General features: G+C 55.5%; 2 protein-coding genes across 2 annotated transcripts; one reads left to right on the top strand and one right to left on the bottom strand.

Annotated features, from left to right (window-relative positions):
- Positions 1-104: 104 nt before the first annotated feature.
- On the bottom strand, positions 105-9,152 carry PARP3 (poly(ADP-ribose) polymerase family member 3). Its single transcript, XM_089919882.1, is given in 15 exon segments — positions 105-2,858; positions 3,300-3,455; positions 4,649-4,826; positions 5,072-5,158; positions 5,368-5,517; positions 5,756-5,982; positions 6,284-6,398; positions 6,400-6,432; positions 6,606-6,649; positions 6,652-6,789; positions 7,029-7,158; positions 7,535-7,602; positions 7,605-7,716; positions 8,725-8,840; positions 9,011-9,152. Coding segments are annotated over 15 exon segments (1,866 nt in total). The 3' UTR covers positions 105-2,688.
- Positions 9,092-16,630, top strand: RRP9 (ribosomal RNA processing 9, U3 small nucleolar RNA binding protein). The gene is made up of 15 exons (XM_022572964.2): positions 9,092-9,237; positions 9,508-9,590; positions 12,144-12,253; positions 12,647-12,714; positions 12,798-12,839; positions 13,106-13,232; positions 13,866-13,990; positions 14,086-14,178; positions 14,573-14,673; positions 14,758-14,892; positions 14,985-15,047; positions 15,271-15,416; positions 15,498-15,577; positions 16,246-16,319; positions 16,443-16,630. Exons 1-15 carry the CDS (start codon positions 9,151-9,153, stop codon positions 16,534-16,536), a joined length of 1,428 nt encoding a protein of 475 aa, XP_022428672.1. The 5' UTR covers positions 9,092-9,150; the 3' UTR covers positions 16,537-16,630.
- The last annotated feature ends 719 nt before the right edge of the window (positions 16,631-17,349 follow it).

The raw sequence follows: 17,349 nt of genomic DNA, 5'->3' as shown, positions 1-17,349 counted from the left end.
GCCACCGCAATGAGAAGCCCGCTCACCACAACGAAAAGTAGCCCCCGCTCACCGCAACTAAAGAAAGCCCGCGTGCAGCAATGAAGACCCAATGCAGCCAAAAATAAATAAATAAAATAAATAAATTTATTAAAAACAAAAAAAACACTTTGCGACCTCCCTGGCGGTCCAGTGGTTAAGACTACATGCTTCCATTGCAGGGGGTGCGGGTTTGATCCCTGGCTGGGGAAGATCCTGCATGCCGCACGGCCAAAAAAAAAAACCCACACACACACAAAACACTTTGTAGTTCGTCTGTTTTTGTTTTTTGGTTTTTTTCCAAAGAAATGCAGGAAGGATAAACCAGAAACTACAGCAGGTGGGTGGGCATGGAGTGAGGACACTCTTCTGAGCATAGATTTGGATAGATTGGACTTTTGAGGACCATGTTAATGCTCTGCATGTTGAAAAAAATAAATCAACAAAGATGAGAAAAACCCTGAAAGTGAATATAAATAGAAGCAAATGAACCTACCAGCATTTCAAATGAATAGTATAACCACACTGAAGGGAAATAAATAACTAATCCAAGTAACATTTGAACCTGTGTTCAAATTGTTGCTTTGACCATTGACCCTCAGTCTAAAGACAAAAAGATAATCTTGACTGATTCAGTAAATCTTGAGCTCTAATTAGAAAGTTTGTTTTTCACAATGGTATTGGGTGTAGCAATTCTGAAACTGCTTTTTGTGTGGGATTGAGCAAATAAGTAAATATACTGATGTTGATGAGAACCAAAGTTCTGACAGTTGGAGAAGGGAGTAAAATTATGGATATGGGGAAGAATGGAAAGACCATATGGTGTTGGATTGGAATTGGAGAAACAGACACAGATAGATGTGTTTATTTACATATACATATTTCCTAGCCCTCTTTGCTACTGGGACTGAAAAGCAATGACACCCAGTACCAAAGAGCATACCTACTGCCCAGATCTTGGATTCTAAATACCATTTCCTGCTCTAGGGAACCAGGGCTCCTTGGAGAAATGGCTGATTCTAGGTTTGTGCAAGATGAGCCTGGAACATCGTGTGATACCAGAACATAAGGAAGTGCTCATAAAATGATGTAGACACAGGAGTCAGCTTAAAGGACCTTCTGCTGGCCAAAGCTGGGACAATTTGAGGATCAAAATAATAACAGTAATGGATTATAACCCATTGCATAAAATAGGAACCCACAAATCCATACTGATAATAAACAAAGGGGGCTATTATTAATAAATATAGAAGAAATGATGGAATTAAATTATTTAACTATCATTTGCAACCATCTTAGCAAAAATCGATTCAAGTCATCGATTTCAGGTAAAAATCATCATTGGATTTTAAAGCTAGTGGGTGAAAGTTGATGAGGAATGGAACATTTACACCTCAAAATATTTCCCCACAGACTACTGATTAATTAAAAATGGGGGAAATGGGAACTTCCCAGTGGAGAAACCTGGTGGACACGACCTTGAGCAACCAAATTTACATCACCAAGAATGGGACATGTCCCTCCTGATACAGTGCACCGAGGACACAGCATTCATGTAATGTTCCTGCCCAAACTGCAATGCCTGAATCTAATCACTGCAAAACATCAGACAAACCCGAACTGAGAGACAGTCTATAAAACAACTGGCCTGTACTCTTCAGTAGTGTCAAGAGTGTCAAAGTTATGAAGGAAAAAAAAAAAGGCTGAAGAATGGTTTCAGATGAAAGGAGACCAAAGAGACATGACAACTAAATGTGGTGTGTGACACTGCACTGGACCCTGACCTGCTGTCTAGCATCTGTACCCCTTGTTTGTGGACAGGGTAGCCTGGGGTGATAACTAGCATTCCTTTCATGACAGCAGAGCTGCACCGCTTGCAGATATTCTCAATTCATTTATGATATTCACATAGAAGACACACATGGGTGTTTGGTGCCAAGACACAAGGAATGCTTGATTTGCCTGGCCACGTCTGGGCTAAAGGACAGAATCACCAGGTGGGTCCCCACATGACCAACAGTTCTGAGTTGATGGGGAGGGTCCCTTTTGGAGGCTCAATGATCAGAGGAGGCCAGTCGTTGCAGTGACCAATGTAGACTGACCAGGGTGGGTGGGAGTGTGTGTACAACCCACGTCCTCCGTGTGAGTGGTCACTCCCTGGAGTGGGGCTGGAACTGCTATGTGGTGTGGTGGGTCACTGTGGAGAGCAAGGAGGCCCAGGCCTGGTGCAGCTTTGGCACAGACAAGCAGAGGTCAGGGGGGTGAGCCAATACAATGTGCACTTGCCTGTGCATGTCTGAAGTTCAGCTCACCTCAGTGATCACACCTCTCTTGGATGGACAGTCTGGGCCAGGGTGGATGGCCCGGGTGGTTGTGGGACCTGCCCACTCTCAGCCTGTGCCCCTCTAACTACACAGGCTTGAATAGGCTGCTGTATCCGTGTCCCAGTAATAATGCCAATCCATCACACCCATCACCTTAGGAGGTGAGACTGAGGCCACAGCCATGCCAGGACCAACAAGGATTAGAGGGAGAGGGGATCACTGTCTGGACACAGGAGGGAGGTTTGAGAGCAAGAAGGGGTGATATGGGGCCACCAGGGATGGGAGGAAGATTGAGGATGATGGTCTAGCTCCTGGTGGTGGACGGGAGGCGGGTCAGGCAGACAGCTCAGAGGCGAACCTCCAGCAGGTAGCATAGGCGGCACTGACTCTCCTGGTAGATGAGATACTCGCTCTGGAAGAAGCTGGAGCTGCTGAACTCTGGGCAGGGCATGGGCTGGCCCTGGGGCACCACCACTCGCTGCCCATCCAGCTCTAGCTTGGTGTCCTGGGTTGGAACTGCAGGGCACAGCAAGGGCCATGAATGACCCAAGGGTCACTGGTCCTTGGCTTTACCGGTAAGTCCTACCCCCTGTGCTCTCTACTTCTACCACAGGGAGTGCCCACTCATTCCCACCTTGCCAAACTCCAAACCGCTGCATAGGCTGGGCCTTCTGCCTGGAATCTCCTCCCCCATTTCTCTGCCTGGGAAATGCCTGCTCATCTTTCAATGCTCAGTCAATGACACCTCTTCTTTGAAGCTCTCCTGGCTGCCCAGGAAAGATTTGTTGAATCAGTGAATGTTTGTTGAATGATAAAGTGAATGACTGCATTGAAGAATCCTGCTTCTTTTCGTCCTTCCTCACAAGCCCCTTCCTTGCTCACCTCCTCCCTGAAAGCATCGTGCTCCATCTCAGCCTCACCTCTATCCTTATGCCTGTCCAGCTTCATGGGACTCACCAGGCTCTGTGTGGCCACGGGTAATGACACTGTCGAAGCCAGGGGGTGGCTGCTTCAAGCTGGGCTCGTAGACGGCGATGCGGTACTCTCTGCCCACTGCCACCTCACCCAGGAACATGTAGCCAATGTCATGGGCCCCGCAGGACATGCCAGTAACTGGGGGACACAGGGAGGCTCAGGGTAGGCAGACCGGCTCTCTGCCTGACTCCCTGGGCTCCTCTCTGCTGCATTGTTATCTCCTTTGGCTTTGCTGCCCTGGCCCAGAAAAGTACCCATCTTTCTTCCATCCTTCCTCCAACCATTTCTCCAGGCCCCTTGTCCTGGCTGTGCTCCCTCCTCCCTCTCTCCTCCATTGCTCAACTCCCAGAGTCCAGGCGTCTGCCACCCTCACCAAGGTCAGTAATGGCCTTCCAGTGACCATATCTGGGGTGGGGGTTTTTCAGGCCTGCTCTGCTGATTTTGCCACGGCATCCTTCACCCTCTACCCTGAGACCCCCTTGCAATGCTCTCCTGAGGCCACCCTCCACTTCTTCTTAGGCTCCTCTGCCCTCCTAGTGGACGCCTTGGCCTTGAGCAACCTTCAGCTCCATCTGCACTTGGATGAATCCTCCGACCTTGGTCTCTTGAGTGGTGGAGGGCAGTGGTCTCCAATAATGAGGTCAACCTGGGCTGAGAAGCCAGTAGGGGCAGGTCACCTCAGTGAGGACACCCCTGGACAGAAACTTGGGGGTCATTAGAGACACACCCTCGACCCTTTCCCACAATGCTGCCCATCCCACCTCCCACATACTCCTCTCATGGATTCTCTCCTCCGCCTCCATTGCCCTGGGCTGGGGGCCCATCACATTTGGCCTGGATGGGAACACAGCCTCCCTGCAGCCTCTGGCCTTTGCCACCCTCCCAACGGCTGCAGCCACGTTCAACTGTACTCCCCATCACTTTCTGAATAAGGCTCCCTTGATCCTCCTGGGCCCCCAAGCCCCACACCCACACTAGGCATTTGCTCTAAGCTTTGTCATCAGGCTGTGCCTGGAGGTGCTGACCTGCCGCAGCCTCCCAGGCTTTGTGCCACTCCCTGGTTGCTTTACCTTGAAGGCTCCTCTTTCACCCCCTCCCAGGTCAGGTTGGCACACTCATCCCATCTGCATCACCTTCTCCAGGAAGCTGTCGCTGACCAACAGATGCCTCCTTTGAGTCCCCCAACCCCCAGGATGCCCCACAGAGCTCTCTAGTCAGTAACTATCCGAGGGGTCCTCTCCTGGATCCACTGCAGGTGGGACAAGTAATGGGCCCCATGCTCCTTAGTGTCCCCATACCCACTCAGGGCTTGGCTCTGAGGGACACCTCACCATAGCCATCTGACTTGCTGTTCTCCGAGGCAAAGTAGATGCCTTTGCCAACACGGCCACCAGAATGTGGCATGATGCGAAGCCCTCTGGTGAGGATGGCGGCCACCACAGCCATGTTGGTGCCGTGTCACAGTAGCTTCCGATTACCCAGCTTGTCGTGGGCCTGGAACTGATCTCCCTAGGGGGGGAGATGGGAACCGGGAGAGTCATGCCACCCAAGCTCAGGTGTTTCTGTCTGCCATCAGAGGGTATGACCAAGGCCAAGGGTTCCCTAGTCACTCACATACTCATGCACACATGCACAAGACCTAGGCCTGGTGGAAACTGGTCAGAGTTTCTCAGCCAACTCACTAAAGGGAAGATAAGCCAAGGTCATCTCCCTAAGGGACAAGGTAGTGATGGTGGGGAGGGAATCTTCCTCACCTCCCCTTCTCGGTTCACTGTCCAACTATGTTGAAGTGCAGGGCAACTGTACTTGCTGCCAGTCTTTTCCAAGCAGGGATGTATCACCTGCGGGGAGAGAAAAAACTGGGTGCCAAGAGCAAGAAATGTATGGACTAACCTCCACTTGTCCCCTGCAGTCCCAGAGCTCTCCTCAGGCCCTGGAGACACAGCGAGAGAAGGCCCTAGGAAAGGGATTCTTCTGGGCACCTGGAGGGCAGACAGGCAGAGGGCCAGTGCCCACTGCTAGCTTGGCTCCTCTGTGGGGACCGGGCCACCTTGTACTCAGGCGCCTTTGGGTCCAGCAGCTGGAGCTGGCACTTGAGGAGCTGGTAATCTCGGTCCAGTGGGTGTGGCACCTCCTCCACTTTCTTTGTCTCCTCGGGGGCTGCCTGCAGGGTCTGGGCCAGCTCGATGTCTGCCAGCACCTAAGGGGATGGGCACTGGCAGCTTGTGTGTCCCCTTGACCCTGGGCCTCCCCTCCCCCTCCCACATAAATAGGACCATGGCCACCCCACCTTATTCAGCCCCACCCCATCTATCTGTCTGTCCTTCCCCTCCCCTGTCCTTCGGCCTGCCCATCACAGTCAATCTATCTGTCCCCCATCTCCCTTGCCCCATCTATCTGTTTGGTAACCCCACTGCCTGCAACCTGCCAACCCTCACCAGCAGCATATCCTTCTTGGCCTGCAGAAGTTCCGGGGAGTTGATGGGTGGGGGCTGGCTACGGCCAAAGTTGTGGGGAATGATGGTGTAGAAGTGGGAGGACAGCTCCTCCAGGCTGAGACCACGATCTGCGGGGGCTTTCAGGGCCGCCTCCACTGCCGCCAAGGCCTCCAAACCCCGGGAAATCTGCTGCTTGCTCAACTTCCCCAGGGGCATCTTCTTCACATCTGGGGAGATGGGGATAGTGGGGAGTCAGGCCCACAGCTCTGCCACCCCCAGACCCCTGCTACCCTTCCTGGCTCCTCCCCCCTCACCCAGGTTCATGATAGCCATGGCATTCTTTTTTTTTTTTTTTTTTGCGGTACGCGGGCCTCTCACTGTTGTGGCCTCTCCCGTTGCGGGGCACAGGCTCTGGACGCGCAGGCTCAGTGGCCATGGCTCACGGGCCCAGCCGCTCCGTGGCATGTGGGATCTTCCTGGACCAGGGCACGAACCTGTGTCCCCTGCATAGGCAGGCGGACTCTCAACCACTGCGCCACCAGGGAAGCCCAGCCATGGCATTCTTGAACATGTCCTTGCTGAAGATGTTGGTGATGAGCTTCTGTGTGGCTGCGTCCAGGGAGCAGGGCTGCACTTGCTGAACCACGAACCACGGTCCTCACTGGGCCTCCGTCTACCTAGGGGTAGAGGGCCCACGTGGGCAGGAGCAGCTGGGCAGGGCACCTGCACCTAGAGCAGGGCCTGGCCAGACCGAGGCCAGAGAGGAAGGCCTGTGCCTGAGGGTATACAGCTGGGCAATGGCTGTCCCTTCCCTTGGCCCAGGCCCACCCTCCCTCTCTGGCCACTTCACCTTCACCATGGCTTCCTGGGCCTCATCCTCTCTCTGTACTTCATAAGTGTATACTTGCTGGGGTGGGCCACAAAGTGGTCCCGCTCTGCCCAGCTGTTCTTGGTCTTGTCCCGAAACTTCTTTTCAAAGTCCTTCTGTGCATCCTCCAGTGACATGAAGCGGCTGAGTTTTGACTGGCCCACCTCTCCCGGCAAGCAACAGCTTTCAGAGGTGTGCCTACCACAGTGCCCACCATAAATGTTTGCTGGCCTCTACTGTGCAGGCCCTGTGCCGAGCGCCCCTGGATGTCAGAGGTGGGGCAGGGCACAGTCAGAGGCTGTGGCCTTTTGGCCTGAGTAAGCTGTGGGGACCCCGGGAAGCAGGGGCCATGTGTTGAGCAGGGAGAGGTGGGGAGGATGTGGGCACAGGGTGGGTGGGTGGTACTCACCACGCGCCCCCAGCGGTTCCAGCAGATAAAGCAGTCACCTTCTTCCAGCAGCTGGATGATGTAGAACTTGTTGTTGTTGCTCCCAGTGTTGGTCTGGTTCAGGGTACAGTCGTAGTCTTCATGCACCTGTGGCCAGAGTGGGTGTGCGGAGGGCAGGCTGGCTACGGCTGCCCCCGGGTGGGATGGGGTACCTGGCTGCACACTGACAGGAATCACACTGCACTGGGGTGTCAGAGGAGGCCCTGTCTGGGAACTCTGCCTTAAGTGTCGTTGGGGGAAGACTGAGAAGCTCAGGGGCCTGTCCTGGGGTCTGAAGAGCAGACATGACCCACCTGGATCTGATGGAATATAGCCCTGCCTGAACTTTGGGGTCTTGGAAGAACACAGTTTACTTGGGAGCCTTGAGCTATTTGGCCAGAGCCAAGGGGGAGGGGAGGAGGTCTGAGTGTATTTGTACCCAAGAGGGAGCAGGCACTGGGACTGGCTGGGGACTACAGCTTACCTGGGTCCCAGGGTTGCAGCTGAGTGGGCACAGGGGGTCCACTTAGGCTATGCGCTTCTCTGTGGGTGGAGGGCCTCGGCAGTGGAGTGGAAACTGTCCTCCTCTTGCGCACCCTGACGCCCCTTCTTCTTCTCAGGACCCTCACGCTGTACCTGGGGCTTGCGCTTTGGGCCATGGCTGTTCTAGGGCACAGAGGGGGCCCTCAGGCATCCGTGACCTTTGCGTCCCACCTGGCTGGCACAGCACTAACTTGCCCCACCCTGAGATTGCCCTTTGGTGACCTCCCTCTGCCTCCATTTCCCCACTCCCGGTCCCTGACCAAAACCGGCTCTCTGCACCCCAGATACACCCCTTTCTCCAGTCACCAGGGCCAGGCCAGGCCCCTGTCCAGTCTGCCCAGTCTGGCCAAGGAAGAGGGGCTCTCCACCCTCTATGGCTCTTTTGTGTGTTCTGAGGTTGAAGGGAAAGTGAAAGGAGAATCTCCCCCCTCCCATTTCTGGGCTCCTCCCCCATCTCAGCTAACTTGGACCTGGCATGGTTGCTGGGCTGAGTCACCCCAGCTATGGAGGAGAGTGGGCAGTGGCTCCCGGGGGGCTAGCACTCCTAAGGCCAGATCTGTCTCTCCAAAGCTTGGGACCCAATAGCGCAGGAACTCTTCCCAGCAGGTTCAAGAGTTCTGGGGTGCCAGCCTCCGTCCCAGACCAGTGGCATTGAACTGCCAGAGGGCAAGGGTCAGTCACACCCGCCCTGCCCTGCCCTGTGGAGGGCTGTGGGAGAGGCCACAGGGCACTCACCTAAGAGAAGCAGGGACCTGGGAGAGGTGGTGGCCACCAGGTCAGTAACTCCCAGGCAGTCCTAGTTCTAACAACCTCCCGTAAGCCTTAGGGGAGAGGGGAAGAAGTGGGTGTGGGCAGGATTCCAGCTATTTGGCCACCAGTCTGGTGAGTCAGAGGCTGGGCAGGCCGAGGCGGGCAGGCAGCCTGTCCCATGGATGGGTGGACACTTGATCCGGACACAGCCAAGGCCCAGGGGACTGACGCGCCCTTAGAGCTGCTCATCTGGCCTGAGGCATGCAATACGTATCCACCGGTTGTCCAGTGACCTTGGCCCCAGGTGCGGGCATTGCCTTCTCCCGGGGGCTGCCGGATCCCTCTACCCCGCCCCGGTTATTTAGAGTCAGACTCTCTCACCCTGGCCCCCGCCCCTGACGGGGAGGAGTCACTTTCCAGGAAAAGGAATCCCGCGTCTCTGGCGCCCCTCAACGTCCAAGGAGAGCAAACACAAAGACGGTGTCGGGGTCCGACCCCTCTTCATACGTCAGTCAGCGGCAGGGCGCACGCGCCGCAGCCGTTGGTCGGAAGCGCCAGGGAGAGGCTTGCTTCCTACTGGAGCCGGGCGCGGGAGCCTATAGGAGTTCTAGGAGGCGGGGCCACAGACATTTATCCTATGGGCGCTTGGGGGCGAGACAGAACCTACCCAAGGGCCCAATGGAGCTGTGGGAGGCGGGGCCCACCGGGCGGTGGGAGCCTATCTTGGCTTGGAGTCTTGTGGGACGGCCCGGGTTCAGCCGCCACGTGAGTTCGCCAGGAGCCGCCGCAACACACACAGTGGGCAGCATGTCGGCGACTGGGGCGGCTCGCAAAAGGGGAAAGCCGGCCTCGGGGGCCGGGGCTGGTGCGGGGGCCGGCAAGTTGCGGCGAAAGGTGAGCACGGCGCTTTGGCGGGCCGGGGTCCATCCTATGTTACTGGACCATTATCCCCATCCGGGGGCCCCGGCACCGGTCCCCTCGACCCCGGGACCCCAGCTGGAGTCAGCTTCGTCCCGTTCTCCGCGCGCCAAATACTGAAAAAGCCTTTCACTTGAGCCGGGGGCTACCGCCTTTCCCAGTGACTCTCGAGGGACTCTAAGGGGCTCTTGGTCGAGCCGGGGTGGTCGGGACGTCTGACCAAAGAAAGTATTATATAATTCCTAGGGCGACTCTTCTGGGGACAAGGGCAAGTCCAAGGGTGGCGGCAAAATGAATGAGGAGATCTCCAGCGACTCGGAGACTGAGAGGTGAGCTCTTTTTTTCCACCTAGTAGAAAAGAACACTGGGGCCCATTGTGTATAGAAGTACTCAATGACGGGGGCTAGAGCTGGGCCTAGAACCCAGGACTCTGGCCCTTGATCCTCAGATCTTGATTCTTTCCTCCACTTTTTGACCCTGAGAACTATCATTTCCTTCGCTGCAGGGGCAGGGTCTCTGTGTGGGGAGGACCCCCAGTCCTAATGGGAGACCAGTGAGACCTTCCTTCATGACAGGGAGCTGAACTCCAAGCAAGGGGAGAGGGATGCAAGAAATGCTTGCTAGTTCTTCATTCTCTTCTCCCACAATTTCACAGTTATTGAGAGTGCCGGGCACTAGTTTCACTGTTGAGAGAACAGAGATGAGCAGGCAGGTGAAGACGGAATGTGTTGTGGTGGGATGTGTATCTTAGAGCTGCGTGTTGTCGGAACAGAGAAGGGGAGTTTAAATGGGGCCTGGAGAGATGAGGAGGGGTTCCTCATGGAGAGGTAGGGAAGGCATTCAGGGACCAGAGAAAAGTCTGGGGGCTAAGTGGGCTAGATGGGAGATGAAGAGGATGGGAGGGTAGGCAGTGGGTGCATCTGGACTGTGGAGGGCTTTGCGTACCTCCTCCATTCTGCAGGTGATGGGGGTGGAGTATGTTGCAGAGTTCAGAGGGGGCTAGCAAGGTATCAGGCCTGACCCTGTGGCATGGAAGCTGTCATATCAGAGAATCCCGGTGCCTTCCTTAAGAGTTGGCTTTAGAAATTCTAATTCTAAAAGTTGAGTACATGTTGGCCTTAACCTGCTCACAGAAAGACTTAATATAATACTTTTTGTAGTCTTAAGGTTACTGTGGGTGTGTGCCAGGCCCTGTGCTAAGCACTTTTAAATATTTTAAAAATGTGTTGTGAAATGTATTAGCTACAGAAGAGTTAATGAAATGTAATTGTACCATAGAGAGTAATGATGAAATGATGAACCTCTGTGCACCCACCAGAACTAGACCATTCGTAGAAACTTAGAAGCCCCAACTGCCATTCCTGACTTAAGTTAATCATTTCTTTGGTTTCCTTCCTTATTCTTCTTCTTTTTTTTCTTTTCCCTTTTCTGATTCAGGTATAACCTACATACAGTAGGTTTTTACCTTTCTTAGTGTACTGTTCTGTGAGTTGTGACAGTCGCATATAGTCGTGTAACTACCACCACTGTAAAGATATAGAAGGGTTTTACCACCCACCAAAATCCCCCATGGCTCCTTTGCAGTCAATTCCCACCCCCCTCCAACCAGTAACTGCTGTCCCTAGAATTTTGCCTTTTCCAGAATGTTATTTGAGTGGAATTACAATGGTTGTATACTTGCTTTGGTTTTCTTTAGAGATCTGTCTTCTATGTGTGAACGCGAAACAATAGATTGATTCTTTGGGTAAACTGAGTAGAAGTTAAGACCCTGGTGTATGAGGGAAGGGCAGCACCAACGCTGTTGGCTGAAGACTTGCTGGGCACTGGGTACTAACCGGTCTCAGGAGCATGGTCAGTCCTTGGCTTCCTTGAGAATTTCCAAGGTCGTTTCTGGGGAAGTTGTGGGCAAGGTCATGGATGAGTCTAGGAAACAACTGGGCTACCTGACAGGGACTAGGTATCTGCAGGCACTTGATCAGAGGGAACGGGCTGCCCTGGGTTTTCTGCTTCTGAGTTCCCATGACTTACCTCCAGCTCCCAGGAGCAAGTCAAAGTAGGACTCATCTTGAGTGAGGGGCATGGAGGGGAAAGCAGGGACTTCACTAGCACAAGGTCAAGCCAGGCCCAGTTAAGCTTCACCTGGAATTCCATCCTCAGGGTAGAGGATGGTGCCTTGGCAGTGAGGATGGGGCGTTGATAGTCCCAACACGTCTGCCTCTTGGTTCCTTGCATCAGATCTGGGCTGGCTGCTCCCCTGTGTCTGGGGGGTCGTTGTTGTTCTGAGATCTACCGTTTCTGCTTTCCATGTTGGATCTTCTGTTTCCTGTCTCCCGTGCCTTCCCCATTCTTAGCTCACTCTCTTGTTCAGGGAGCACATCCTCCATCCTTAAAAGAAGGAGAAAGGACCACTTTTGTGGCACCTTGTACATCTGATAATGTCTTCATTTATCATTAATGGTTTAACTGGCATGCCATTCCAGTGGTTAGCGTTTTATTCCGAATTTTGTACGTGCAGCTCCTTTGTTTTCTGCTCTCAGTGTTGCTGTTGAGGCTTCTGGAGTCATTTTGATTCCTGACCTTTTGTATATGGTCTGATTTTTCTTGGAAGCCTGTAGAACCTTCTCTTTCCCTCCAGAGTTGAGAGATTTCCCAGTGATCTCTGGGTTTGGGGTCTGTTTTCACCTTTACGTTGGGCCCTGGGTGGGCCCTTTCAGTTTCGTTAAGTCACATCTTTCAGTTTTCTGTGTGTGAGACCATTGGCCATGAGGGCTGGCAGGGATGGGGGTGTCAAGTGACTGGGGAAGCAGCGAGGAGCACAGTCCTAGTGGCCAGAGGAGCGGGCCGAGCCCTCCTGCTCACAGCCTAGTTCCTCCTGCTCACAGCCTAGTTCCCAGGAGGAATGAGGAGGAGGAGGCGGAGGAGCTGGAGGAGACCGCACAGGAGAAGAAGCTGCGCTTGGCCAAGCTCTACCTTGAGCAGCTCAAGCAGCAAGGTGAGCCTGTGGACTGGGCAGGTGAGGGGCGGGGCCTATGCCTGAGTCTGCCTGCTGTGGCCCCAGCCACCTGGTGGGTGACTGATGCAGGTAGCCGGTGGGCTGCTGGGGCTGCTGCTGCTGGCGGCCCTGTGGGAGGGTGGCTAGGAGCTCTAATGGATCTTCTGGGGTGGGCCAGGCCTTCAGGGGGCTTCAGACTGATCTGATAAGTAAAGGCAGGGGGTGGGCAGGAGACCATCCAGCCCTCCCTCCCCTTTGGCTGAGGTGGCCTGAACTTCCATGGGACACAGCCCAAATGTTCAGGGCCCAGGACTGAGGTGGTGGGTGGGGATGGGAAGGGAAAAGTGGGGTGTTGTTGGCCTGGGTTTACTTGGCTTGGTCTGTCCTACACAGAGGAGGAGAAGGCTGAGGCCCGCGAATTTGAGGAGGACCAGGTGGCAGGGAGGCTGAAGGAGGACGTGGTGAGTGTGGAGGGAGGGTGGTGGGAGGGAAGGGATGGGGCTGGTCCTGCTCCTGGGATCTCACCCCTCTCCTCTCCATGCAGCTCGAGCAGAGAGGCAGGCTGCAGAAGTCGGTGGCAAAGGAGGTGAGCAGACAGGGTACTTTGGTGTCAGATTGGAGGGAATCACCTGGGTTGGTGGGCAGATGGCCCAACTGGGGACTCAGGCTGTGGGGTGTTTGCTCTGGAACATAGTGGGCACTTGGGCAGACAGGGTCAGGTAATGGCCTGGTCTTGGCAGCCCTGGGTCCAGTTTTCCTTCTGGGCAGTGTGGTGGGAAAGGATGGCATGTGTGTGTGTGGAGGGGGGCCTTCCTGCCCCCAGTTGCAGTGACCCGGTCCCTGCCTGCCTAGATCCAGGCCCCAGACCCTGCTGACATTCGAATCTTACGGGGCCACCAGCTGTCCATCACATGTTTGGTTATCACCCCTGACGACCTGGCCATCTTTTCTGCTGCCAAAGACTGCACCATTATTAAGTGTGAGTGAGTGCCTGGGTGGGGGTGCAGCCGTGAGGGATCATCTGGGCTAGCTGGTCTGGGGAGGAAGAAATAATCAGGGAAAACTGAGACCCGACGGGGGAAGCTTCCGGAGACAGGTTTGCTTCCGAAGAGGTTTTCTCTGGATGACAGTGGAAGCTTCTGCCCAGGAGTGGGACTTGTGAGCTCCCTGTCAATGTCATTGGAGATGATGGAGTGGAGGCAGGATGATGATTTAATGGGAGTTGATGCTTCAGTTGGGCAGTTGGACTAGAGGACAGCTGAGGCTCTGCACAGTCCTGGGATTGAGTTCCTGGTCCTCCTGGGTTCCTGGCCTTTGACCACTGAGGGCTGTCCTCATCCACCCATAGTAGTAACAGGAAGAGCTCGTACCATCAGTCCCAAGCACTTTCCTGTCCCTTTTCTTCCGGGCTTCATGGCTGCCCTTTGGGATTATTGTCACCATTTAACAGATGAGGAAACTGAGGTGACTTGTCCAGGGGCTCACAGTGGCTAAACCAGATCTTCTGGCCTGAGGCCAGGAGTTTTTCCATGGTGCCACGCTGCCCTTGAGGGGGTTGCCAGACAGTCCTGCCTTGTGTCCCAGTACCATCTCTCTTCCCCCTTGGTGTCAGGGAGTGTGGAAAGTGGACGGAAGCTTCATGTGATCCCTCGAGCCAAGAAGGGTGCTGAGGGGCAGCCCTCCGGCCATAGTAGCCACGTCCTCTGCATGGCCATCTCCTCCGATGGCAAGTACCTGGTAAGGCAGGATTGGCCCCGGGAGTAGGTGAGAGGTGTGGGCACATGGTGGGTGCCCATGGCCATTGCCCATGGCCATTGCCCTTGTCTCCATAGGCCTCGGGTGACCGCAGCAAGCTCATTCTCATTTGGGAGGCCCAGAGCTGCCAGCACCTGTACACCTTCACGGGACACCGGGATGCCGTGTCGGTGAGAAGCTGGGCCTCCTTTAGTGGACATTTCTCGAGCACCCGAGTGGGCCAGGCATGGTACTGGGATCCAGGGAATGGTGTGAAAGAGGCAGCGGGTCCCCATCCTCAGGGAACCTGCACTTTGGTGAACAGGACAGAAACAGGGTGAAGCAATAGGGAAGAGCTGGGGGAGACTGAGTCGAGCTTGCCTAGGGAGAGGGAGGCCTGAGAAGTCTGTACTTGCTTGAGGGCAGGCAAGTATGCCCCTGGCTCCACGTAGAGCCCCACAGCGCTCTTGATGGGGCTGGCTTCCTGTGCCACGTGACCTGCTTTTCAGGACGTCCTCCCTGGGCCTGACCTCTGTCTCCTGCTGTAGTCCAGGTTCCTTTTGCCCTCTTTCCATGCACCCTTAGGGGCTGGCATTCCGCAGAGGCACCCACCAGCTCTACAGCACGTCCCACGACCGCTCTGTGAAGGTGTGGAATGTGGCGGAGAACTCCTACGTGGAGACGCTGTGAGTATGCGTAGGCAGAGGGCACGCGGATGTGTGCGTGCAGGTTCACGGGTGACCCCATCCTCCCTCTGTCCCCCTCTCCAGCTTCGGGCACCAGGATGCTGTGGCTGCACTGGATGCTCTGAGCAGGGAGTGCTGCGTGACTGCCGGGGGCCGGGACGGGACTGTGCGTGTGTGGAAGATCCCCGAGGAGTCCCAGCTTGTCTTCTACGGCCACCAGTAAGGCGGCCTGCTGCACCGGGCATTGAGGGGGCCACCCGCATGGGCTGGGGGTGAGGTTGGGCCACGCCCCTCATGGTGCCTTTCTCCAGGGGCTCCATTGACAGCATCCAGCTCATAAACGAGGAGCACATGGTGTCGGGTGCAGACGATGGGTAAGAGCTGCCTTCTACCACTGCCACTGCCCCTGGACTTGCCGCATAGAATCCTCCTGCTCGGGAGCTGTAGTAACCCCTTTCCATAGATGAGGACATTGAGGCAAAGAGTGCAGGGGACCTTGTCTGCTTCCTGTGGCTGGTGTGCACTTGGTCCCTTCCTGCCATGTGGCCCTTCTGCCCTGCCCCTGGCCCCCTCACTGACCCTGCTCCCTGTCCACAGTTCTGTAGCCTTGTGGGGCCTCTCTAAGAAGCGGCCACTTGCCCTGCAGCGTGAGGCCCATGGGCTGCGGGGGGAGCTGGGCTTGGAGCAGCCCTTCTGGGTGTCATCGGTGGCAGCCCTGCTCAACACAGACCTCGTGGCCACAGGTGGGTGCCCTGTGTGGCAGAAAGGAGGGGATCTCAGGGTGGGCTGGTGAGGGGGGTGCTCACTGTCTCCCTGTCCCCCAGGCTCTCACAGCAACTCTGTGCGGCTCTGGCAATGCGGGGAGGGCTTCCGGCAGCTTGACCTTCTCTGCGACATCCCCCTGGTGAGTGAGGCTTGAATACCCAGCCTGTCTTTACCACACTCCCAAGGCCCGTTACAGTGTTTTCCTGCCAGAAGGGCGGTTCCTCAGAGCAGGGCCAGCTATGACTTCTCTTTCTAGCCCCAGCTCCTAGCACAGGGCCTGCAGGAACCCTCCCTTCTTCCTCTCCCTTCCCCGCCTCCACTCCCCTCCTTGTCCTAGGCCCTGTCCTGGTTACTGGGGTACAAGGTAGGGAAGTGTGGGCAAAGGCATGGAGGGCCTGGCCCTGTGATGGGTTCTGCATGACTGGTGCCAGACTGAATGCCAGGCTAGGGTGTGTGGACTTGGTGCAACCTAGGGCAGAGTGGCAGGATCTGTCAGTGACTTCTAGTGACAGTTCAGGACTTGGGTCAATGGTGATGGTCATGGAGTCTCCAGAGCCAGGACCAGGAGCCAGGCCCTACTTGGTGTACACCGTCTCCTTCATCCCCACAAACTCTCTGCGAGGCCTGCGCTCTACTTTCCCCATCTCACAGAGGTGGATGCTGAGGCCCTGAGGGGTAGAGGGCTGGCCCAGGTGGCAGGACGCAGAGCAGGGATTTTACCCAGGCTGGGCCTTTTGACTGTGATGCTGGGGCTGTGGTGAGGGATCTGTTCTCACATCTTAGTGCCTTGTCCCTCCCTCTTCTCAGGTGGGCTTTATCAATAGCCTCAAGTTCTCCAGTGCTGGGGACTTCCTGGTGGCTGGGGTAGGGCAGGAGCACAGGTATGAGGCACTTCTCGAGGGGTGCGGGTGGGGCAAATGGCATAGGGTGGGTGGCTGGGTGGGAATGGGGTGGATACCGGGTGGGGCTGGGCCCGCCCTCAGCTGCTCCTCTCGCCCCTGCAGGCTTGGCCGGTGGTGGCGGATCAAAGAGGCCCGGAACTCCGTCTGCATCATCCCTCTCCACAGGGCCCCCAGGCCCCCTACTGCTGGCTCCTGACTCTCTCATCCCCTGTATTTAAGTTCTTCCCAGGCCATCCCCTGCCTTCTTTGTATTAAAAACCTCCTCTTCTGGGCCTTGTCTCCTCTAGCTTCTTGACTGGGGAGGGCAGGGGGATGGCAGGGGATGGCTTAGTAAAGGCCTGGGGGCTTTATCCTTTCCAGCGAATTTGGGGATGGAGCCCTCAGCTGGCTTCTGGCTCCTAGACCCTGAGTATCCTCTACGACTTTGTTAGGCCAGCTTTCCACCCACTGCTCTGGGCTGGTTGGGGTCAGAAGCTGCTGATCCCTCAGCTAAGAAGCTGTGGCTGTTCAGTGTGTGTAAGGGCTGGCTGTGGGGTCTGAGGACTGAAAGAAAGACAGACCTACAAGTCAGGCTGATCTGCACCACCCAGGCCAGGTTAGGAAGCTTTAGGAGCTAGACTGCCCTTGGGGTGGGGGTCCGGGTGGAGGTGGGACCCTGCATTACTCACTGCTTGGGGACAGTGTCAGAGGTGGGAATAGCTCTGCCCTTGGTCTAAGTCACAGCCAGGCTGCATGATTCCTCACAGCAGTGACTCTGCCAGGTTAATGTGTTCTCCTGATTCCACCAACTGGATAATTCAGCTTCTGCCATGGAGTGAAGTAAAGAGGAGGTGGAGAGGCTGATTGGAGAGGCAGCAGTGCAGGGAAGTGCCCTCTTCAATGGAAAATGAGCAAGGTGTGTTAAGGATCGGCTCTGAACTTTCCCTTAATGCCTTGGGCCCAACAGCTGAGCCTACGGTTCTCAAGCGGCAGCGTGGTCCCCTTGGGGGAGGAAGCTACAGGGCTTCCC

The sequence above is a fragment of the Delphinapterus leucas genome, chromosome 10 (genome assembly GCF_059928025.1).
Source record: "Delphinapterus leucas isolate spDelLeu-1000000601 "Yukka" chromosome 10, BTC_Dleu_Yukka2, whole genome shotgun sequence".
Lineage (NCBI taxonomy): Eukaryota > Metazoa > Chordata > Mammalia > Artiodactyla > Monodontidae > Delphinapterus > Delphinapterus leucas.
Note: the sequence above shows the minus strand (reverse complement) of the source record. Positions and strands in the feature narration are given on the sequence as shown.